General features: G+C 42.0%; 1 protein-coding gene across 1 annotated transcript in view; it reads right to left on the bottom strand.

Moving 5' to 3' along the window:
- LOC106585409 (spermatid perinuclear RNA-binding protein) overlaps positions 1-20,169 on the bottom strand; it is a 37,338-nt gene extending 17,169 nt beyond the window's left edge. Inside the window, exons 1-5 of the mRNA XM_014171569.3 lie at positions 19,943-20,169; positions 14,892-15,065; positions 6,977-7,215; positions 6,593-6,758; positions 5,834-5,978 (exon numbers count right to left, since the gene is read on the bottom strand). Coding sequence (XP_014027044.1) covers positions 5,834-5,978; positions 6,593-6,758; positions 6,977-7,215; positions 14,892-14,894 — 553 coding nt within the window. The 5' untranslated portion in view covers positions 14,895-15,065; positions 19,943-20,169. The remainder of the gene's footprint in view (positions 1-5,833; positions 5,979-6,592; positions 6,759-6,976; positions 7,216-14,891; positions 15,066-19,942) is intronic.
- Positions 20,170-23,412: the final 3,243 nt, after the last annotated feature.

Genomic DNA, 23,412 nt, shown 5'->3' on the forward strand with positions numbered 1-23,412 from the left:
CAGACACACAGGCACGTTTAGGGAATAGGCTGTCATTTAGGACCGACACACAGGCAAGTAGGGTGGCCGGCTATAATTAGCATCCCACTGATCTTATAGAATGAGTTGAGGGGAAATGATTAAGTTTGAAAGTTTGATTTTTTTTCCCCTCCTGCACAGAAGCTGACAGAAGTGTTACAGAATTGTAACATTAGTAAATATGAGTGCATGCTTCTGCTGTGGCTCTGCCAGATGGACACTCAGTCTGGATGCAGATCAGTGGCACTGAGATGGCTTCACCACCAGAATAGTGTGTTGTCAGTTCAGTGTAGGACAACGAAAATGAGAGCATGGCCACATCTCAGGACACACGACAGACTTTTAGATGAGAAGAATGTAAGGGGATAATGTCTGGAGATTAGTTCCGTAACTAGAGGATGTTTAGAGAAGTAGTTGGAAAGCCTTGGAATTGAAATTGTAAAAATGGAATTTAGTCATAATTCAATTAGTTTGTAATGTATTCTAGTAGGATGCCATGCTAGTATTTTCTGTTTTGCAGGTTGATCAGATGTTTATGTTTACTAAAACGTTTCCACACTGGCTTCCTGTGGGATCAACCGTGCCGTGCCACGGCTGGAACTGAGCCGTGGGAGAAAATAAAAAGCAACGGCAGAACGATAGAACATAAACATCAGAGTGAGGACGCCACCCTGGAAAGAAAGTGAAGTCTCAGTTTCTCTGGAGCAACTAGCTAGGAGGTGATTACTCTAGGCCGAGCAAACGTACTGCAGACCACACTAAAGAACTCTGAGCTTAGTAAGAGAACCTCTCCATCTCCCCCAAATAATTACTGTGGCAAATTGGCAATGGAATTCACATTCAATTTCATCTACTGTATATTGGCCTACAGCTAGAACCACAAATGATACTGGCCATTTCAAGAAGGTACAAAAAGATAGCCCCACTCCTCACAATCAAATGCCTTTTCGCCAGTAATTATATTAGGTCGTACCTCTTATTTTAGAATTAGTAATTGTATTTTTTGATGGATAATTGACTCCAACCGTTGGGACAGATTTTCCCGCAAATATTTATATCAATAAGACTAATGAAATTGGACAGTAAGAGCCACTTATTTTTAGGTTTTAAATGTTAATTCCTTGCTTGGTTTATTGAGCTGGGGAGAATAGAGCAAGCTGGAAATCAAATTGCTTTTCTGATTTCTTTAAAATGGCGAATTCTTGTTCTAAGATCATTGGCTTTTTAATTTAGTGGCCACACTGGCCATTTCAAATGCATGGCTAGTAGCCATGTGCAGTATACTGTATTTACGGAAGGGTTTGTAAGAGCACTGTGTGTGTGGTTTTGCAGATCGTTGCTGTAGAGTCCATTGTGAAAGCTGAACAGGTTGGAAGAGGTGGAGGACTAACAGACAAGCCAATGAGCGACACAGGCCAGGGTCAACCCGTATCACAACACAGGGTCATTCCATGTCCCACCTCCTAATATTAGACTGAGGTCCTTCATGGTCTGAGCCAGGGGAGATCTGGGAAATAAAATACAGGCATCTGCTAAGGATCTTGGCCCAGGGACTGCAAGGACATAAATAGGACAATAGAGGCACTGAATACACACTAAATCTCAGTCCTTTCAGGATTTCTCAGGGATTTAAAAAAATATATTTTCTGCAGAAATGAGATTGTCCAAGAAACCGGGCGAATGGAACCTCATGAGCCCTTCCTATGCTCTCCACCAGCGGCAGGTCATGAAGAAGCCATCAATCATAAGTACCACATTCCAATAAGACAACACCAATGAGCTCTCCCACACGTCATCAACTTAGATTTTGATTAGTGACCAAAAACCAAAGAAAATTAATACCACTGACTTTACAACATGAAGTTATGGGATGTCATTCTAAGCAAATCAACTGCAACGTTAGAGAGAGGCCTCAATTATCAATGGGCATAGACCACCAGTCTTCAACGAATGACAAAATATGGTGAATATCAGGAGTCAAGAAGGCAGTTGGATACCAGTTTGTCTGTCTTTGGTCAGCTCTGAAATGGACATGGACCAACATTTCATGGTATACAGTAAACCAGTGAAGAGAAGTACAGTGAACAGAAGGGGGGAGAGGAGCCATGTCTAGGGCTAGACAGAGTGGTTTAAGGGGGAGCCCCTTGTACCCGGGCGTCCTGCGCTGGGCCTCGTCGCTAGGCTGGCTCCCAGTCCGGAGCTCCCAGGTTTAATAATCCACAGACGCTGGGCTGGAGTGCTGTGGTAAAATACAGACATTTGCACATATACTCCTAAACATTCAATGGAGAGAACTGTTTCCAGGCAATGTGCCTTCGTCAGGGTTGAGGGTGCTACAGTAAGTACCACAACTAGTTGTGAGGCCAGATGGAACCTTAAGAAATGTAATCCTAATTTAAATTCTATGGATAGAACAAACTACAGTGTAGTCAGTCAATGTTCCGCTCGGGTTGTTCCCCAAAACTAGAGGTTGCTGGAAAACTTGTGCTGACATATTGTATTGGTTACTTCTTTGCTTGTGCTGTGTGGATTATTTAGAGGCTCAGGCCAAAATCTTTCTCTACTAGAATTTATCTGCTCCAGTATTACACTTAACACTCAATGCAATATTTATGCTGCAATGACCTTTTGTACAGAATGCTGAAAACCTTTTTCAGTCTCCCCCAGTGGGGTTGACACAACAATAGGTGTTACATAATGGCTGCTCTTCATGTCTGACTCACCTTTCATTCATTCCCTTTTTAAAAACCACAGCATAAGCACTCCTCTCACTCTCCAGTTTCCCACTAACTGGATGTTGGGCAAGGAAAAAATAAGAATGATGAGACAGAACGCTGTAGGAGAAACCTGAGCAGAAATCGCTCTTTTTACACTTGGCTGTATCCCAACAGAGCTACGCTTCCAGATCTCACTATGGAGGTACTTAACAGATTCATGTCCCTCCCCTTTCTCCTGACCACCTCCAACCCCCTCCGGTCCGCTTTTAACGCTCCTCAATCACCGTCCCTTATCTCCAAACCCCATTCCACTCATCTTTCACCTCTGCTTTGTACTACCCTCCTTCCTGCAGTCTCCCTCCTCTTTCCTTTGCTCCCCCTCCTCTCCCTCTCTCAACTCTGCCTTGCTAATTTAAGGAGAAGACCACAACGGAAATAAGGGTTAAGGTTTTACTGTGTACATCTTTAAGGAATTAACTTCTCTAGGGTAGGGGGCAGTATTTTGACGTCCGGATGAAAGGCGTGCCCAAATTAAACTGCCTGCTACTCAGGCTCAGAAGGTAGGATATGCATATTATTAGTAGATTTGGATAGAAAACACTCTGACGTTTCTAAAACTGTTTGAATGATGTCTGTGAGTATAACAGAAGTCATATGGCAGGCAAAAAGCTGAGAAAAATCCAACCAGGAAGTGTGGAAATCTGAGGTTTGTAGTTTTTCAAGTGATTGCCTATACAGTATACAGTGACTAAGGGTTCATTTTGCACTTCTTAAGGCTTCCACTAGATGTCAGTCTTTAGAACGTTGTTTCATGCTTCTACTGTGAATATGGATAGAATAAGAGCTCCTGGAAGTAGATGAGTGAGAAAATGACATGAGCTCAGAGGCGTGCGCTCACGTGAGAGTTAGCTGTGTTCCTTTTCTTTTCTGAAGACATTGGAATTGTCCGGTTGGAATATTACTGAAGATTTATGTTAACTTGTTATGGATAGGGGGCAGTATTTTCACAGCCGGATAAAAAAACAATTGTACCCTATTTAATCTGGTTATTACTCCTGCCCAGAAACTAGAATATGCATATAATTAGTAGCTTTGGATAGAAAACACTCCAAAGTTTCTAAAACTGTTTGAATGGTGTCTGTAAGTATAACAGAACTCAAATGGCAGGCCAAAACCTGAGAAGATTCTGTACAGGAAGTACCGTCTGACCATTTCTTGGCCTTCTTTGTCATCTCTATCCAAAACAGAGGATCTCTGCTGTAACGTGACACTTTCTAAGGCTCCCATAGGCTCTCAGAAGGCGCCAGAACGTTGAATGATGACTCTGCGGTCTCTGGTTGAAAAACAGTAGCGCATTTGGATAGTGTTCGATCTGAGAACAATGAGACGGGTGCGCGCGTGCACGTGAAGAGTCCATTTTACATTTTCAGTCTTTGAACGAAAACAACGACTCCCGGTCGGAATATTATCGCTATTTTACGAGAAAAATCGCAGAAAAATAGATTTTAAACAGCGTTTGACATGCTTCGAAGTACGGTAATAGAATATTTTGACATTTTTTGTCACGATACGCGCGGGCGCTTCACCCTTCGTTACCCTTCGGATAGTGTCTTGAACGCACGAACAAAACGCGCTATTTGGATATAACTATGGATTATTTGGAACAAAACCAACATTTGTTGTTGAAGTAGAAGTCCTGGGAGTGCATTCTGACGAAGAACAGCAAAGGTAATCCAATTTTTCTTATAGTAAATCTGAGTTTGGTGAGTACCAAACTTGGTGGGTGTCAAAATAGCTAGCCTGTGATGGCTGGGCTATCTACTCAGAATATTGCAAAATGTGCTTTCACCGAAAAGCTATTTTAAAAGCGGACACCGCGATTGCATAAAGGAGTTCTGTATCTATAATTCTTAAAATAATTGTTATGTTTTTTGTGAACGTTTATCGTGAGTAATTTAGTAAATTCACCGGAAGTGTTCGGTGGGAATGCTAGTTCTGAACGTCACATGCTAATGTAAAAAGCAGTTTTTTGATATAAATATTAACTTGATTGAACAAAACATACATGTATTGTATAACATAATGTCCTAGGAGTGTCATCCGATGAAGATCATCAAAGGTTAGTGCTGCATTTATCAGTGGTTTGGGTTTTTGTGACATTATATGCTAGTTTGAAAAATGGGTGTCTGATTATTTCTGGCTGGGTACTCTCCTGACATAATCTAATGTTTTGCTTTCGTTGTAAAGCCTTTTTGAAATCGGACAGTGTGGTTAGATAAAGGAGAGTCTTGTCTTTAAAATGGTGTAAAATAGTCATATGTTTGAAAAATTGAAGTTTTTGGATTTTCGAGGGGTTTGTATTTCGCGCCACGCCCTATCATTGGATATTGGAGCGGTGTTCCGCTAGCGGAACGTCTAGATGTAAGAGGTTAATAACGTCCTAAAGATTGATGCTATACATCGTTTGACATATTTCTACGAACGTAAATATAACTTTTTTAGACTTTTCGTTGTGACATTTTGCGTGCGCTTCCTGCATTTGGAGTAGTGGACTGAACGCGCGAACAAAAAGGAGGTATTTGGACATAAATGATGGACTTTATCCAACAAAACTAACATTTATTCTGGAACTAGGATTCCTGGGAGTGCATTCTGATGAAGATCAAAGGTAAGTGAATATTTATAATGTTATTTATAACGCCTCTCCTTGCTTGGAAAATGGTGGTGTGGTTTTTCTTGTTTAGACGCTGTCCTAACATAATCTAATGTTATGCTTTCGCCGTAAAGTCTTTTTGAAATCGGACAACGTGGTTGGATTAACGAGAAATGTATCTTTAAAACGGGATATAATAGTTGTATGTTGGAGAAATTTTAATTATGAGATTTTTGTTGTTTTGAATTTGCCGCCCTGCTATTTCACTGGCTAGCGTCCCACATACCCCAGAGAGGTTAAAGATATGAATGTATGATTTTATCAGACAATTAAAACATAAAACTGTTTCAGCTGGAGACAACATAATATGCTTTTAAACTCTATTAAAAGGTTAAATAAGACAGAAAAACATCTCATGGCAAGGACAAGCAGAAGGGGTAAATACCTTGTTCTGTGGCAGTGAGTTTGTCTCTCATGGCCAGAGAGGACAGGGTAATCTTCAGGGTGAATTTGGGGCTGTTGGTGTTGACCACCTGGATGGCTGACTCTGACACACTCGACCGCACCTCATACTTGTCCTCTGTCAGCGTCTGAAAGGGCAACCAACCAGGGTTGAGGCAGATCATAAGCCAGCTGTGGCACGTTCAACATCACACACACACTATTATATTACTAATGTTTCAACTTTATAGGCATCATACTAAGAAACTTCCAATTCAATTTTATATGCATGGCATCTTATTTTGTAGTGATTATGTTCAAAGGGAGAAAGATTCAGGTGTATTATCTAGTCTTGTAGCTAGTTCCTTTGAAGAATGCATCATCGCTCTACTTCTGTGACAACCTCTCTCCACCCCCTGTGCTGTGAAGCCGAAAGGTGCTAATGGAATCGTCCCTTGATGATAACCTTCACAGCAGCCTGGAGCGGTATTTAACTGGATGATGGGGAGGACGAGGAGACCATGTACAGTACAGTAGTCAGCTCTGCAATGCACTAGAGACTGCATTTGTGGATGTAGTTAGGTCTGCACTATATTACAGAAAGCAATGGTGGTAGGCTCAGATCTGCACTGCACGACCTAAAGTAGTGGTATTCGGAACTCACATTGGAAAATTGTACATTTTTTAGGATAATGTGCCATCCCATCAATTTTAAAATGTTACAGTTAGTTTGCTCATGTAAAATGCTTGAGTGAAAACAGACCTGTAGTTGTACTGGCAGGTTGGCGCTGACAGTGTACAGCAGTAGTTTGGTGGGTTTGTCTCTGCACATCAGGACCAGCTCCAAGTCCATGTCTCCTTTAACCAGGAGGCCTTTAGCCACAAGACCAACACGCATAACCCCACACAGGATCGACGCATTCTGGGGCCTGGTGAGGATAGAGCAGAGCAGTAAAATCAGCAGCATAACACTAGTTTCTAAGGATGTCATTTTTTACCAAAATGTTTAACTCTCAGACGCTCAAAATTAAATTGATGTAGCCCACACATTTTGACCAGAACATAGGTAGCAGTAAATGTATAACTGCTTTGTTAAAACCTACCATGTAGAGTGTCTCAAGCTTTTGCAACATGGGAGAAGACTCACTTTGTGGTGCTGCGGGTGCCGGTAGAGTCTTCAACATCCTTGGCATCGCTGGTGGTGGGGGTCGGGACCTTGCTTAGGGAGGCGTTGAGGTTGTCCATCCAGTCTGATACCTGCTTGAGGGCACATTCCACGGTGGACACCAGCTTCTGGACAGCCTCCAGCTCCTCTGGCGAAGGGTAGATGCTGGCGTGCTTTGCCATGACGTGGCGGTCGTCGTTGGCAAACAATCGGATGGACCTCTGAGAGGAAGGAAGAACAAAGTCATTGAGAACACGATCCTTTGTAAAAAGTCAGAAAAATTCCAAATGACTTTGCCAATTACAGTTAGGTGTTTGTTTGCTGAGCCAGGCAAGCCATATTACAATGCATATACTTGACAGTAACACCTCCTTGCAACAGGTGCTGCGGCATATTTCCATTTGTCCTACTTACAAAGCCAATGTTGCTCTATACAATATTAACATTACTACATGTTCGTAGGGATAGCGTGCTTGCCTAGAAATAAGCTGCGTCAGCTAATGTGTGCCGATTTGCAAGCCTAACTGTACACAGTAGAGAGAGCACCATGTGGAGCTTTGAGCCCAAGGTCAGTCTCTTTCTATTCCTCTCCATCGCTCTCCCCCTCTCTATTCAATCCAAATGGGCTTTAGTGGCATGGGAAACATACATTGCACTGCCTGTCTGCATCAGTGTTAACGCTTTACACTCATGAGAATTGGCTTATATGGATAGGGCCAAATTATATTTCTTACAGAACAAATAAGAAAAGCATATGCATAATCATGGTAGCAATTGAAAGGGAAGAGTTTGGTGATTATGGGAAAATTCTTAGACCAAAGTTGAGGACAATAGTTCATGTGACAAGACTGAATTCAAACATTACTGTATTTGCATTTAACGTTTATTGTACTTTGCCGCATTTGTTGATAACAAAATCAGAAAATACTCGTGGATACATACAGTAACATTAGGAGTGTAACAATTCACTGATATGTATCAGTCCCCGATTTCAAAGGTTTAAAGTTGACTGCACCGGTCCGCAGAGCCCAAACTGATCCAAATGTAGCATGCATTGGTCAGAAAATCGATTCAAGCGTTACGAATCGCCGATTCACTTTTATATATATATATATATATATATATATATATATATATATATATATATATATATATATATATCTCAAAAAAATAAAGGGAACACTTAAACAACAGATCCTAGATCTGAATAAAAGAAATAATCTTATTAAATAATTTTTCTTTACATAGTTGAATGTGCTGACAACAAAATCACATAAAAATAATCAATGGAAATCCAATTTATCAACCCATGGAGGTCTGGATTTGGAGTCACACTCAAAATTAAAGTGGAAAACCACACTACAGGCTGATCCAACTTTGATGTAATGTCCTTAAAACAAGTCAAAATGAGGCTCAGTAGTGTGTGTGGCCTCCACGTGCCTGTATGACCTCCCTACAACGCCTGGGCATGCTCCTGATGAGGTGGCGGATGGTGTCCTGAGGGATCTCCTCCCAGACCTGGACTAAAGCATCCGCCAACTCCTGGACAGTCTGTGGTGCAACGTGGCGTTGGTGGATGGAGCGAGACATGATGTCCCAGATGTGCTCAATTGGATTCAGGTCTGGGGAACGGGCGGGCCAGTCCATAGCATCAATACCTTCCTCTTGCAGGAACTGCTGACGCACTCCAGCCACATGAGGTCTAGCATTGTCTTGCATTAGGAGGAACCCAGGGCCAACCGCACCAGCATATGGTCTCACAAGGGGTCTGAGGATCTCATCTCGGTACCTAATGGCAGTCAGGTTACCTCTGGCGAGCACATGGAGGGCTGTGCGGCCCCCCAAAGAAATGCCACCCCACACCATGACTGACCCACCGCCAAACCGGTCATGCTGGAGGATGTTGCAGGCAGCAGAACGTTCTCCACGGCGTCTCCAGACTCTGTCACGTCTGTCACGTGTTCAGTGTGAACCTGCTTTCATCTGTGAAGAGCACAGGGCGCCAGTGGCGAATTTGCCAATCTTGGTGTTCTCTGGCAAATGCCAAAAATCCTGCACGGTGTTGGGCTGTAAGCACAACCCCCACCTGTGGACGTCGGGCCCTCATAGAGTCTGTTTCTGACCGTTTGAGCAGACATATGCACATTTGTGGCCTGCTGGAAGTCATTTTGCAGGGCTCTGGCAGTGCTCCTCCTTGCACAAAGGCGGAGGTAGCGGTCCTGCTGCTGGGTTGTTGCCCTCCTTCGGCCTCCTCCACGTCTCCTGATGTACTGGCCTGTCTCCTGGTAGCGCCTCCATGCTCTGGACACTACGCTGACAGACACAGCAAACCTTCTTGCCACAGCTCGCATTGATGTGCCATCCTGGATGAGCTGCACTACCTGAGCCACTTGTGTGGGTTGTAGACTGTCTCATGCTACCACTAGAGTGAAAGCACCGCCAGCATTCAAAAGTGACCAAAACATCAGCCAGGAAGCAAAGGAACTGAGAAGTGTTGTGTGGTCTCCACCTGCAGAACCACTCCTTTATTGGGGGTGTCTTGCTTATTGCCTATAATTTCCACCTGTTGTCTATTCCATTTGCACAACAGCATGTGAAATTTATTGTCAATCAGTGTTGCTTCCTAAGTGGACAGTTTGATTTCACAGAAGTGTACATCTGCATCACTGGCAATTTTTAGGGCCTTCCTCTGACAGCGCCTGGTATAGAGGTCCTGGGTGGCAGGAAGCTTGGCCCCGGTGATGTACTGGGCCGTACGCACTACCCTCTGTAGCACCTTGCGGCCGGAGGCCAAGCAGTTGCCATACCAGGCAGTGATGCAACCCGTCAGGATTCTCTCGATGGTGCAGCTGTAAAACCTTTTGAGGATCTGTGGACTCATGCCAAATCTTTTCAGTCTCCTGAGGGGGAATAGGCTTTGTCGTGCCCTCATCACGACTGTCTTGGTGTGCTTGGGCAGTTAGTTAGTTGGTGACGTGGACGCCAAGGAACTTGAAGCTCTTAACCTGCTCCACTACAGCCCCATCGATGAGAATGGGTGCGTGCTCGGTCCTCCTTTTCCTGTAGTCCACAATCATCTCCTTTGTCTTGATCATGTTGAGGGAGAGGTTGTTGTCCTTGCACCACACAGTCAGGTCTCTGACCTCCTCCCTGTAGGCTGTCTCATAATTGCCAGTGATCAGGCCTACCACTGTTGTCATCAGCAAACTTAATGATGGTGTTGGAGTCGTGCCTGGCCATGCAGTCATGAGTGAACAGGGAGTACAGGAGGAGACTGAGCACGCACCCGAGGGGCCCCCATGTTGAGGATCAGCGTGGCGGATGTGTTGTTACCTACCCTTACCACCTGGGGGCGGTCCGTCAGGAATTCCAGGATCCATGTATTAAACCATAAAGTCCTGATTGTGGAGTTCTGCAGAGATGGGAGAACCTTCCAGAAAGACAACCATCTCCACAGAGGAACTTTGGAGCTCTGTCAGAGTCACCATCGGGTTCTTGGTCACCTCCCTTGACCAAGGCCCTTATCTCCCGATTGCTCAGTTTGCCCGGGTGGCCAGCTCTAGAAAGAGTCTTGGTGCTTCCAAACTTCTTCCATTTAAGAATGATGGAAGCTACTGTGTTCTTGGGGACCTTCAATGCTGCAGACATTTTTTGGTACCCTTCCCCCAGATCTGTGCCTCAACACAATCCTGTCTCGGAGCTCTACGGACAATTCCTTCAACCTCATGGCTTGGTTTTTGCACTGTCAACTGTGGGACCTTATATAGACAGGTGTGTGCGCGCCTTTCCAAATCATGTCCAGTCAAGTTGTTGAAAGATCAAGAATGATCAATGGAAACAGGAAGCACCTGAGCTCAATTTCGAGTCTCATAGCAAAGGGTCTGAATACTTATGTAAATAAGGTATCCGGTTTTTTTTAATGTTTAATACATTTGCAAAAATGTCTACAAACCTGTTTTAGCTTTGTCATTATGGGGTAGTGTGTATATTGATGAAGACTTTAACACATTTTTTTAAATCCATTTTAGAATAAGGCTGTAACATAACAAAATGTGGAAAAAGTGAAGTTCTGAATACTTTCCAAATGCACTGTGTGTATATATTATTTTTATTTTTTTAATTGGCTATGTCATAGCTAATTTGTAAACAATAAAAATGGATACATTACTAGCCCAAACACTTAATCTGCAAAAATGACAAGTTAATTAGTGGGTGCTGGTAAATTCAGAACCAAAGTGGGGGGATAAAAAACAGATGATATATTGCTGCCCTCCACCCACCCCCCGAATTGTTTCAAACTAAAACGTATCGTTCCTTTGTCGTATCAGAGCCCATGTATCGAATTGTCTTGAAAGGGAAAGATGCACATCCCTAAGTAAGATGAGAATATTCCTGGAAAATGTGAGGTACTGTAGGTATAACATAAGACAAAAATATATATATTTTGAGTGAGAGGTCTAACTGGTGTCTCCAAGTGACCACACACACACCTCTCTAAAGTGTACACAGTTCCTATGTTATTTCAATGTACTTTTGACTCAAAGAAGAGTCTTCAACTATAAGGTGCTATTTTGAACTCTCCTAGCTGTGCTGTTGAGGAACTAGAGCAAGCACACTTGTAGTTGTTTTGTTTGGAACAGAACCCTACATCCCCGTAATTACACAATTACTGTTGTTTAAGCAATCCAAAAACGGCCCAAAATAAATCGCAATCTGGGTCAGGTGGGCATCATTTGAATGCTTGTTCTGACCAGCAAAGTTATAAAATCTTACAGTGTTAGACTTTAACAAGGCAATTAAGACTAACAGATTGTATTTCTGGTGCAAATAGAAAGGAGTCATAAGTGCATTCAGGTATGTGTTCCGTGGCAAGTTTCTTCACAATAGACAAAACATTCTGTTCAGAACAACCCAAGGTATGGCGCCATGTCATCTTATAACCGTACATCAAACATAGTGAACATAAACGTTGACACTGTATATGACATGAGTTTTATATGGAAATCTGAAGTGAACATTTGGACTGTTTGGCTTGCTTCAGAAAGTATTCACACCCCTTGACTTTTTCCACATTTTGTTGTGTTACAGCCTGAATTTAACATGGAATAAATAGCTTTTTTTTATATCAATGGCCTACACACACACACACACACACACACACACACACACAATACCCCATAATGTTAGAGGAATTACATTTTGAGAATATTTTTGCAAAAGAATAAAAAATGGAAAGCTGAAAAGTCTTGAGTCAATAAGTAAGTATTCAACCCTTTGTTATGGCAAGCCTAAATAAGTTCAGAAGTAAAGATGTGCTTAACAAGTCAAATAATAAGTTGAATGGACTCACTGCGTGTGTAATAATGATGTTTGGCATGATTTTTGAATTAGTAAATCATCTCTGTATCCCTCAGTCAACCATTGAATTTCAAACACAGATTCAACCACAAAAAAACAGAGGTTTTCCAATGCCTCGCAAAGGGCACCTATTGGTAGATGGGTAAAAATTGACAAGCAGACATTGAATACCTCGGAGCATGGTGAAGTAATGAATTACACTATGGATGCTGTATCAATACACCCAGTCACTACAACGATACAGTCATCCTTCCTAACTCAGTTGCTGAGCTGCCGGAGAGGAAGGAAACCGATCAGAGATTTATTTCACCATGAGGCCAATGGGGACTTTAAAACAGTTAAAAGTTTAAATAGCTTGTGATAGGAAAATAACTGAGGATGGATCAACATCGTAGTTACTCCACAATACTAACCTAATTGACAGAGTGAAAAGGAAACATGTACAGAATAAAAAATATATTCCAAAACATGCATCAAGGCACTAAAGTAATACTGCGAAAAATGTGGCGAAGCAATTCACTTTTTTGTCCTGAATACAAAGGTGTAATTTTTGGAGTAATTCCAATACAACACATTACTAAGTACCACTCTCCATATTTTCAACCATAGTGGTGACTGTGTCATGTTATGGGTTTGCTTGTAATCGTTAAGGACTGGGGATGGAGCATGGTTATCTAGCAATGAACAACAACCAAATGAGAGATTGAAGAATTTTGAAAATAATAAAATGGGCAAATGTTGCACAATGCAGGTGTGGAAAGCTCTTAGAGGGATTTACTTAGAAAGATTGATTGTAACATGTAGTGACTCAGGGGTGTGAATACTTAAGTAAATGAGATATCTGTATTTCATTTAACACATTTGCCAAAATGTCCCAAAAAATGTTTTCCCACTTTGTTGTTATGGGGTATTGAGTGTAGATTGGTAAGAAGAAAAATAAATGTAATCCATTTTGAATTCAGGCTATAACAACAAAATGTGGAATAGGTCAAGGGGTATGAATACTTTCTGAAGGCACTGTATGACATCAAAGCATGTATTTATTATAATCCTCAACATCTCATCTTTCAAAATACATAGAGTCCTCTTAATTTACAGCATTTTCCTCACTCAAGACAATTTTTTTTGTGCAAAAGTTGCCCAATTAGCGGGAGAGATGGGGGCAACTTCTTATCGCGTTGTGAAGAGCACAGCCTGAGCACTGACATATTTTATAGTTACTATTGAGGCACTTATCAGTACCCAAATCTCCAATTTTCAAAAGGTGTAAAGGGCTACTTTTAGCAGCTATTTTAGATTTAGTTTTATTCCTAGTTTAAGTCTTAAAATATACTTTGATCTTAGCCACTTAAGTAATTTCATCCTTTGTTTTAGTTATTTACTGTCTAGTTTTAGTCAGTGCATTTTTTTCCCATTAAATAATTTAGATTTACCTCTTACTTGCATCATGTGCACACTCAGCCTATTATCGCCTCATACTCCTTAAATGACAACATTGTAACCAATGCCAGCCAAAATTAACCATAGGCTATAGGATATAAAGCCTACAGGTTAAATTTAGCTCAGATTTTCTCCCCATAATAACCGTCGGAGGGGGGTAAATAATATTGATTTCCTTTTAAAGGGGAGAATATGAGCCTTCCAACAAAGCCAGAAGTATTACTGTACTCCTAATATTTCAGTGAAAAGCATTTGTTTTTCCAATCAGAAAAGGCAACTGCAACTCGCAGATAAATGACAGCGCACATGGCAAAATAGAGCTTACGATGTGATCAGAGCAAAAGTGGCATATATGAAAGCAAAGATTATCAAATAAATGATTGTTTCTAATTGAGGTTAGTTTATTACAATTGAACTGTCCTGGCTGTGCAGCAATTCAAAAGAATCAGTTCAAAAGAGACCGAGACGAGTGACTGAAGTGTCGGGAGCTGTGTGGGAGAGCCAGATCAACGCAAAAATCCTGTGAAACAGAAAGACGTTATCAGTCAATGAGAGGATTGCATGATATATTCTGCACAGGGATGCATGCTTATGATTGGACAAAACAGATGACAGTTTCATGTCTACTTGAATGTCCATTAGTCTCACGTGGAATTATCGTCTTGTTAAATTTCACTAAAGTGAAATTAACACTGCAGGGAAAATCACACCTCTACATCAGAGAGAGGGGTGCACATCAACAACACATACATTACACATCACCTCTTTCTCCTCTCAAACAACCTGTCTTTATGCAAGACCTGACATACAGAAACACACACAGACCGTCAGACCCAAAATACAATATAGGCACAGACAAAGATGGCCACCTCAGACAGACATCCTCGCACTCAGACAGGCACACACCAGAGGCTGATGGGAGGAGCTATAGGAGGACGGACACATTGTAATGGCTGGAATGGATTCAATGGAACGGAGTCAAACACGTTGTTTCCATGTGTTTGGTACCATTCCATTGAATCCATTCCAGCCATTATGAGTTGTCCTCCTATAGCTCCTCCCACCAGCCTCCTCAGACACAGACAGACAGAACACTCACCATCTCTAGAGGACAGGACCACAGACCTCTGGTCTAGAAGTGTGACTGGTTGGGGTCTAGGTCAGGACCAGGTTCCCTTAACTCTGCCTCCTCATGCAGTCAACTCTGACCCTTCAGCTAGCTCGTGTCCGACGTGGCAGAGATACAGGTAAATCAGCACAGCTGTGGAAAAAGCTGTGGGATACAATGACAGGCATTTAGCACACTGTATTGCCTGACGACAAATGGAATTCTTCCGCTGCCCTGTCGTTCGCTACATACTTCAGTCTGAGACTGCAATCACTGAAGTTAGTTGTTGTGATGTCAAAATGAGGAGTATTGTACAAAAAAAGTAAATAGCGATTAGATAATCTCTACCCAATCAGAGTATCAAAGCCAATGCGAATTTTCAAAACGCCGCTTTACCCACGTGTGTTCTGGCTCTGGCCCAACCCATCGGTTTCTGGGACCAATCAGAACAGTTAGAATGCGTTTGCGTTTTACAAATCGTCAGAGGGGTACTCCGATCCAGGGTAGCAAACGGTGTAGGATCTTGAAATCTAAAACCCAGGATGGCACTGCTCAGGTAGCCTCATTTCCAACTTTTAGAGAAGTGGTCTGTCTGCTCTTCCCCTTCCTGTCCTCTATTTGGGGAAGGTTATGTGAGGTTTATTTTGGGGTTGTGTTTATTTAGGTCATTTTCACTGCAGTAGACTTTATGAGCTGGGGTTTTATGTTGGCAGAGGACTTCTTCCAAATGACATTCTGTCTGCACCATGTTACTGGCCAGGACAGACGAGCGCTCACTGAATAAGGCCTATTTAGCCTATAGCTATCCACTTCAAATGGTGAGTCGCTCAACATTTGATGTATGACAATATCAACTTCTCATTAGTAAATCACATTGTTAACATGATTTCAAAGTTATGACTTACGCCAATTCCATAACTAACCTTGGATCACACAGTCCTGGAATCAGATCGTAAATAACTGGACCAAAAAATAATTTTACTGTCAAATCTGCACTAGTGGACTAGTCATATTCCGGGATTTAAGAGTACAAAGTCCTAATCCATGTTCATGAAACCAACAATTTTAAAGTAACTTAGTGCAATTTAGTCAAGGGGGGAAGCTTTAATCTGTCTGGGAAATTGGCCCTTATGTAACAAGGGCACAGCTGGCTGCTTTAAAAAAAAAAGATTAGGCTAAGTGGTACACAATTTGAGCAGCGAGCAAGGCATAGAGCTCTCCATTTTGGTTGGCTAACAACTGCTCTTTATTCAACAAGATTGATAAAGTAGTCTAAAGTGTCTTGATAGAGTGATACAGGAGGTCTCCTTCTCCAAAGGCCAAACCATCTGCCCAAGGACTCTCCAGTCCACATGAGGACAGTTGTCTATTCTTATAGTAATGTAACTTCATTTGCATGTTCATTTGAATGAAGATGTTGTGGATCCCTCAAATGTTTCACCTGTTCTCAAAAGCGTATTTATGGAGTCCCACTGTGTCAGAGTGGACAACACGTCCCTGATGGGGACTGCACAAACAACTGCATCTGTTATGAAATGTCGGCTTAAAAGGAAAACACATTTTATATTTAGGATTATGCCTTCGTTAATACATTAATGGATCTATGAGAAAACAGTGTGATGTGATGTGCTGTAGGCATACAGCATACGTACAATGCTCTTATCAAAGTCTGTTCCTAAAAGCAGCTCAGAAAGGGCGTGTGTATGCATGTTCGCGTGTGTGCGCGCTCGTGTCCTCGTTTCAGGCCTAGCTGATTTCCTATTCACACACACCACAGTAAGAAATCTGAATGTTAAGGTTGGGTTTGGGTCTGTGAGTCTATAGGAGCTGCAGCAGAGAACCCCTGTCCTGACCTGAGAGCTATCATTGTCTATTTCCCAGGTAATGGAAACATCATGTTCCCATGCATGAGCGAGCACTGAACAGCAGCAATCACAGTCCCATCCACTACACCTCATCAGACAGAGCCACATTGGCTCTGATGACAGTACTGGGGAGGACAGAGAGCAAACAGGCAGCAAACTGTGCAAGTAGACCTACATGGACAAGGCAGAGAGACTACCATAGATTAATCTGTAACCCAAAACACACAACTTTCATGCAGATCAAGTGGACACAATCAGCACAGCTTACATATAGGCTAGTAGACCTCGAGATAGAAGCCAATTCAGAGCTTCAGATTCAGAGCTATTATCCTATTATCCACCAAGTCCATTGGACTAGCAGCAGGCCAACCTTGGGGGGATATCTTTACAACAACAACTCTGGATTACGTGTGCGTGTCTAAAGTTTAAACCACTGCTCACATAGCTTTACCACTTAACTGGTGCCGAGGTAAAAGACTCAACCACTGTCACCACCACTACCAAACCTTCAACTAACTAGCCTGCAGCAACCAGCGAGTCAGTGACTACCCCAAGGGACCTAGAAAGTCCTCCATGTGAGAGCTGAAGGGAGAGCTAAATGTGTCAGAAAGAGGAGAGCCTCTTGGTGCTTGTTCAAAACACAGTGAAAGAGGAGAACGTTGCCTGTTCAAAAACGCTGGCATGAATATTTCAGTGCCAGTAAAACAGTCAGTAAAAAAGCCTCTTTGGCTCTGAAGGTCCTATGTCAGTGATGCTGAAAACAGTTAGAGGCAGACTTCATGAGCAGTACATTCTCCAGAGTTGAGGAAGACATATAAGGATAACAAAGGATAGAGTCTGTCGAGGAGTAGCTAGCCGGTGTTTATCTGAGGTTTGACATCACCTCAGGCAGGCCTATTTATCCCCACACCTGCTCCAAACCTAGCCTACCATTGTGACAGTAACAAGAGGCAAATCGAGTTCTAGCCTCTATATGGAACTTCATTTGGGAATTTGGTAAACAATGTGGCTACTGGCTAGTAGTGTAGCTACAAACTGAGCATGATAATGCACTGCAAACCTCTTACAGGTGCAGTAGAGAATAATCTGCCCACACACACTCAAACTGTTTTCATAGAACATTAAATAGTTGAGGAAGAAAGAAGCCCCGAGGTCATTCAATTCTGCCGTCTCTTTGGGTAAAGCACATATTTCAGACAAGGCCAAATGAGTGTTCCAAGTAAGACTTCGCTATTCCACACTATATACACTTGTTTCAGGCATCCTCCTCCCTGTGTGTGGAGAGTAGGGGGGGGGGGGGGGGTCATGTCTATAAGAGCACACCTAGTGATCAACATTTTATTAGTCATTATGGGATACTGTCTGATGTCTGGGATTCAGCCACCCAACAATAAGCCAACAATAATCTTCAAAGATTGTGTGTGCGCGCACATGTGTGTAAGAGGAGATAAAAAACAGCAATTCAGCAATAATATCTTAAGACATCTTACCCATCAAGTCAGAGAGAGAACATTCCATCGATTAGGCCTTGATGACTGCCAACACTTAGCTGAGGCAGATATGGTTTCAGTTTAACAGTTAGGCTATGAAGGGACTGAATTCCAAAACATCCCCTTCTGAGCAGCGGAGCCTTGGGCATGGAACACTGGAATATGTTGATAGCAGGGAATTTAGGGGCTTTCAAAATGTATAACCATGCACACCCACAACCAGACAACCCATCATGTATTGCGAAAAGGATTGAAAATAAAACAGGATCATTGTAGATGTACCGTTGATCAATGGAATGCAATTCATCCATTTCAAATGGGTCATATTACGAGTCCGAGGTGTCCATTACTGAACTCTTCTTTTCAACCTTTCAATGGAATTTCTATCTATCTATCTATCTATCTATCCTGCTCTTCAATTACATATCTGCTGGTTATAGTATGGCTTCTCCTATTACTGAAAAAGTAACACCCAAAAAGACTGGCAAGCTAAAACTGCACCACCACCACGGCACTGTTGACAGTAGCCTCACTGTTAGATGTGTGGTGGAGAAAACAGTGGTGTATTCTGTATACACAAGACGCATAACACTAATTGCAAAACAAAATGTCACTCACACACTTCTCATTTACAAGCCGTGCACGCTATGCCCGTTTAGTTTAGCTTGACTGCCCAGGGAGCCTTAGGAAATTAGGCTCCGGTTACCGTTTCCATTCTATAGGACCAGTACCTGCTACAGTCTGTGCACTCTGCTGCTTACTCTGCAGTAAAGCTGGGACGATAAAACAAACGTTATCGACACCGACCATAACGAACACTTATCGCAGGCATTTTGCTGATATCGTTCCTTAGGTTTACTAATATGGGTGAATGTTAATGGCTACAATCAAACTAGTAGTAGTTTAAAGGGTCATTTAAAAAAATGTATCCAGATATGTATTTTCATCCATATCGCCCAAGTCTACAGTCTTGTACAGCACGGGTTCCCAAACTTTTTCACTCGGGCCCCCCTTCCAGCATTGGGGAACATTCCGCGTGTTCATCTGTTATTTGAGTGACAAACATTACAGCAACATCTATGGACAACAACAAAAAAACAGAGCAACATTTTTTTGCAGACATGGGTAAGTTGATCTGTACATTTCTGACAAGTTAGAAATAACTCTCTAAGGTCTGCAATGGCAAGAAGAAAACTTATGATGCACTACCCAATTTCGAAAGTGTACCTTGTGCATCCTACTATTACAACTTTCAGGAGTAAATTGAGATAAGTTGCATGGATATGACAGGTGTACTTATACATCAAACAACCGCAAGTGAAAATATAAATATACAAAAACTCAAGCCAACATAAAAGTTAATGTCATCCTCTTTTCAATTTGTTTCTGACAATCCTTTTGAATTGTGATATTACGTTAACTAGCTAGCCAAATGGCATGGCTTTCTACCTTGACAGACATCAATGATTAGATCACTGAACGTCACTAGAAAATAAAAACATCCAGATTAGTGCATGTCATATTAAGGGGGAAATAACAATTAGCTACCTATCATGTTTAGAAAACGTTCGGAATTTGCATGCTGCCTTGTTAAATTGCTAGCAGCACCGCTGACCAACAGTGCAGCAGGATATGCATCCTTGCCTGCGCTATTTCAAGCAAAATTTGGCATTGAGTAAATACTTACATAGTTACAGTTCTTGAACCAAACCAAGGTAACACATCCAAAATATTTCAATGGTAGATTTTTACTGGTAGGACTTCGTGTTTGCGCAACCAACTCCGTTTTCATCTCGGTTTGGGACAACGTGGATTCAGCACCCGACAGCACACGCTTGTTTTTTGGTCACAGCGGTGTCAGCAGCACTCACTGACCGTGGCAACAACCATGAGCGGGATAGTGCGCACGCGCGTTATGGTTGTTCAGCGCTAAAACGCAAGACATATGACTGCATTTGGTAAGCAAATTATGCCTTGGAGAATTGGACTAGGCCTATATGATTGTGTGAGAATGAATATGACTGAAAATAAGTAGTGGGCGCTTGCTTTTTGTCCCAACATTTCACAGTGGGAATTATTCACAACCTTGAACAAGCCAATAAAACATAGGCTAGGCCTACAGAAACTGCATGGTATTAACCAGTGTTACTTACAAACAAAGTACATCAGCACAATAATTACATCCACCCCTGCACAATAAGACCAGGACATAATGTCAAACCTCAATGGTAGGAAAATGTCAGGGGTGGATGTAATAGACATGTTACATGCATAATTATACAGTTTGTTAAATAAAAACCATGAGTATATAGTTTCAGCTGAGAGTCTCTTGCACACTCCTTTCACATACACTCTGATTATGAGAATGAGTTATTGGCCTCATTCTGACAGCTGATCATTTAAACCCTGTGTGCATCACCTCCAAATACACAGACACAGACACACACACACACACACACACATATACACACACAGGCATTGGTGATGTTGACTCTTAGCCTACAATATCATCAAGAAACAAAGGATCAATAGTTTGCTTTTTGCTTGATCTCCAGTGTCGGATCATTCATACACTGAAAGCCCATGACTGTTTGATTCATTGTGCTAGACCTTATGGTTTTCAATTGTCATATTATAATAGTATTTTGTTTCATATGATAGTACTGTACTGTGCTATAGAACGGTCTCATTTCAGTGCTGTGAGATTGCTTGTGGTTCAGCTCCATCAGCAGAAGGCTCGGCTGGAGGGAGTATGACGTGTTCTCAACCTGCGTCAGACAGCAGCAGGTGTACCTCAAGGTGAGACAGCCATTGCACCGCAGAACAAGATCAGCTGACATGCAGGGGTTTGACAATGCGTATAGGCAGGACACATTGCAGTGCTTAGATACACAGGTAGTTGTGTCTCTGGTATTAATCAACTCACATCACACCTTCATATCTACAGGTTATGGAATGTTGCGTGTATACAACGATATCTGAAAAATAATAACTCCTATGATTGAATCTTTCAATGCTAAACACTGCAATTATAGGAACCGTATACGACCATCTGAGTGTTCTGTAGGATAGTAGACAAGGAACAGCTATTTTCAACACTTACAAAAGGAGGTGAAAAAGAAAGTATATAGAAGTGCAATGTGTTTCCTCTTATCCTGCAGTGTGTGATTTCACACACCAGCACTGAGTGTTTCTGCAGACACACCTGGCTGATACTGTCTGGCTTTATCGTAGCTGTCAAGATTTCTGCTGAAGTCAATAGCAGCAGTATCTCCAGGCTCTTAAAATGATTGTCTGTATGTAGTTCATTTTCATGACATATTCCTCTATCAAAAGCTAAATTAAAACGCAAAAGCCTGAACTGTCAGTGTAAACAGGTATGAAACGTGTGTCTAGTCCAACTTATCATGTGATGTCATTGGCCGTGTTCGAGATCATCAAAAGGGTGATGTATCATGGGTAAATTGACTGATTTACAAATATTATTGAGGAGTTATTTATGATGCAAGGTGATTTGTAGATCAGTCAGTCGGCAGTCACCTGCACTAGGGGCTAGGGGGTGCTCGGGGTCGGCAGGGGGGAACTCATAACGGCTTTAAACTTACTCTTGAAATTTGTAAGAGTAGAATGCACTTTCGAAATTGGGTAGTGCATCATCAGTTTTCGTCTTGTCATGTTAGTCATTCCACACCTTAGAGAGCTATTCATAACTTTTCAGAAATGTCCAGATCAACTTGCTCGTCAGCTAGCATTTTTTAGGTAGGTTATTTAGCTCATAGACCCATGTTTGAGTCACTCAAATATCACATGAATACACATTAGACATTGCAAAATGTATAGAATTGCAAGAACATTTGCTTTAAACTGAAGAAAGAAAAAAATTCAGTACATGAGAGTGCCTTGATTACTTCCGGAAGTTTGTTTTGGCTATTTCGGCATTGTTCATTATCCAGCATCAAGTTATTTTTATTCTATACTTAAGACATTGGTTTGAATCTTGGTTGTGCTTTTAGATTTTGAGAAAATTAACAAATAAAGGAAGAATCCCACTCTGCAAAAGCTGGATGAATCAACATTGTTTCCACTTAATTTCATTGAATCAACGTGGAAAACTGAATGGATTTTAAAAACGTCATCCATTAACCTAAATCCAATGACATGCTGAAATGTTTTGTTGATTCAACATTGAATTCACATTAATTGACAACTCAACCAAATATAAATCAAAACTAGACGTGCCCAGTTGGATTTTTCACTTCTCTCATTGACTTCTCAAACCCCGGCCTGCTTCGCAAGCGATCCCGGATGTCTCGTGGTGTTGCGCCTCTGGGTTTAGAAACTCTGTGGCACAACTAATAACAACGACACTGAACAGCCCATCGAGATGTCAGAGATTAGCCTAGCTTTATTCCTCCCTCTGCCTCTCTCTCTCTCTCTCTCTCTCTCACTGCCTCTCTTTCTTGCTGCCTCGCTCTCTTCCTCTCCATCTCTCCCTCTCTCTACCCCATTCTCTTTTTTCTCTCTGACACAAACATTTCGCTCATTCTCTCTTTATCAGTGTCACCTTCACTGTCACCCTATTTATTTATTTTTCATCACAACCCACTGTAGAATTTCTCCTGGTCTTTCCTTACCAGATACCTACACAGCAGCTTGGCCTTCACCTCTGCTGTGAGTTCCAATCAGGGGATCAGGGGATCAGGACAGAGAGAGGCAACAGAGCAGAGCACTCTGCTAAATCAACAGGGGATTGCTACTGGAACGATGACAGGGCATCAACTGCATTGTGGGGGGGCGGGGGAGCTACCAGGCCAGTGAGCACATTATATGTAACATTAAAAGCTGTAATATGTGATACAGAAGGAGGAAGCATGTTGATGTGGAAGGGAGGGGATGTGAATGATATCGCGGTTCCCAGTCAATTGAGGTCATCTCAATGTTTCAAATAAAGTTGAGTATTTAAAACAGATTTTTATGTGAATTGGAGATAATAAAAAAAACAAATCTAATAAAATACATTCCTCCAAACATTCCCTTTTTCCTCCATGTTTACTCTGAAGCAAGCTGGAGCAGTCATAGAGATTTTACTTTACTCAACCCCAAGAGAGACAGACCCTGGCCCCAAAGCAAAGGAAAACCACATGAAGTCCTGAATTA

The sequence above is a fragment of the Salmo salar genome, chromosome 24, assembly GCF_965601325.2.
Source record: "Salmo salar chromosome 24, fSalSal1, whole genome shotgun sequence".
Classification (NCBI taxonomy): domain Eukaryota; kingdom Metazoa; phylum Chordata; class Actinopteri; order Salmoniformes; family Salmonidae; genus Salmo; species Salmo salar.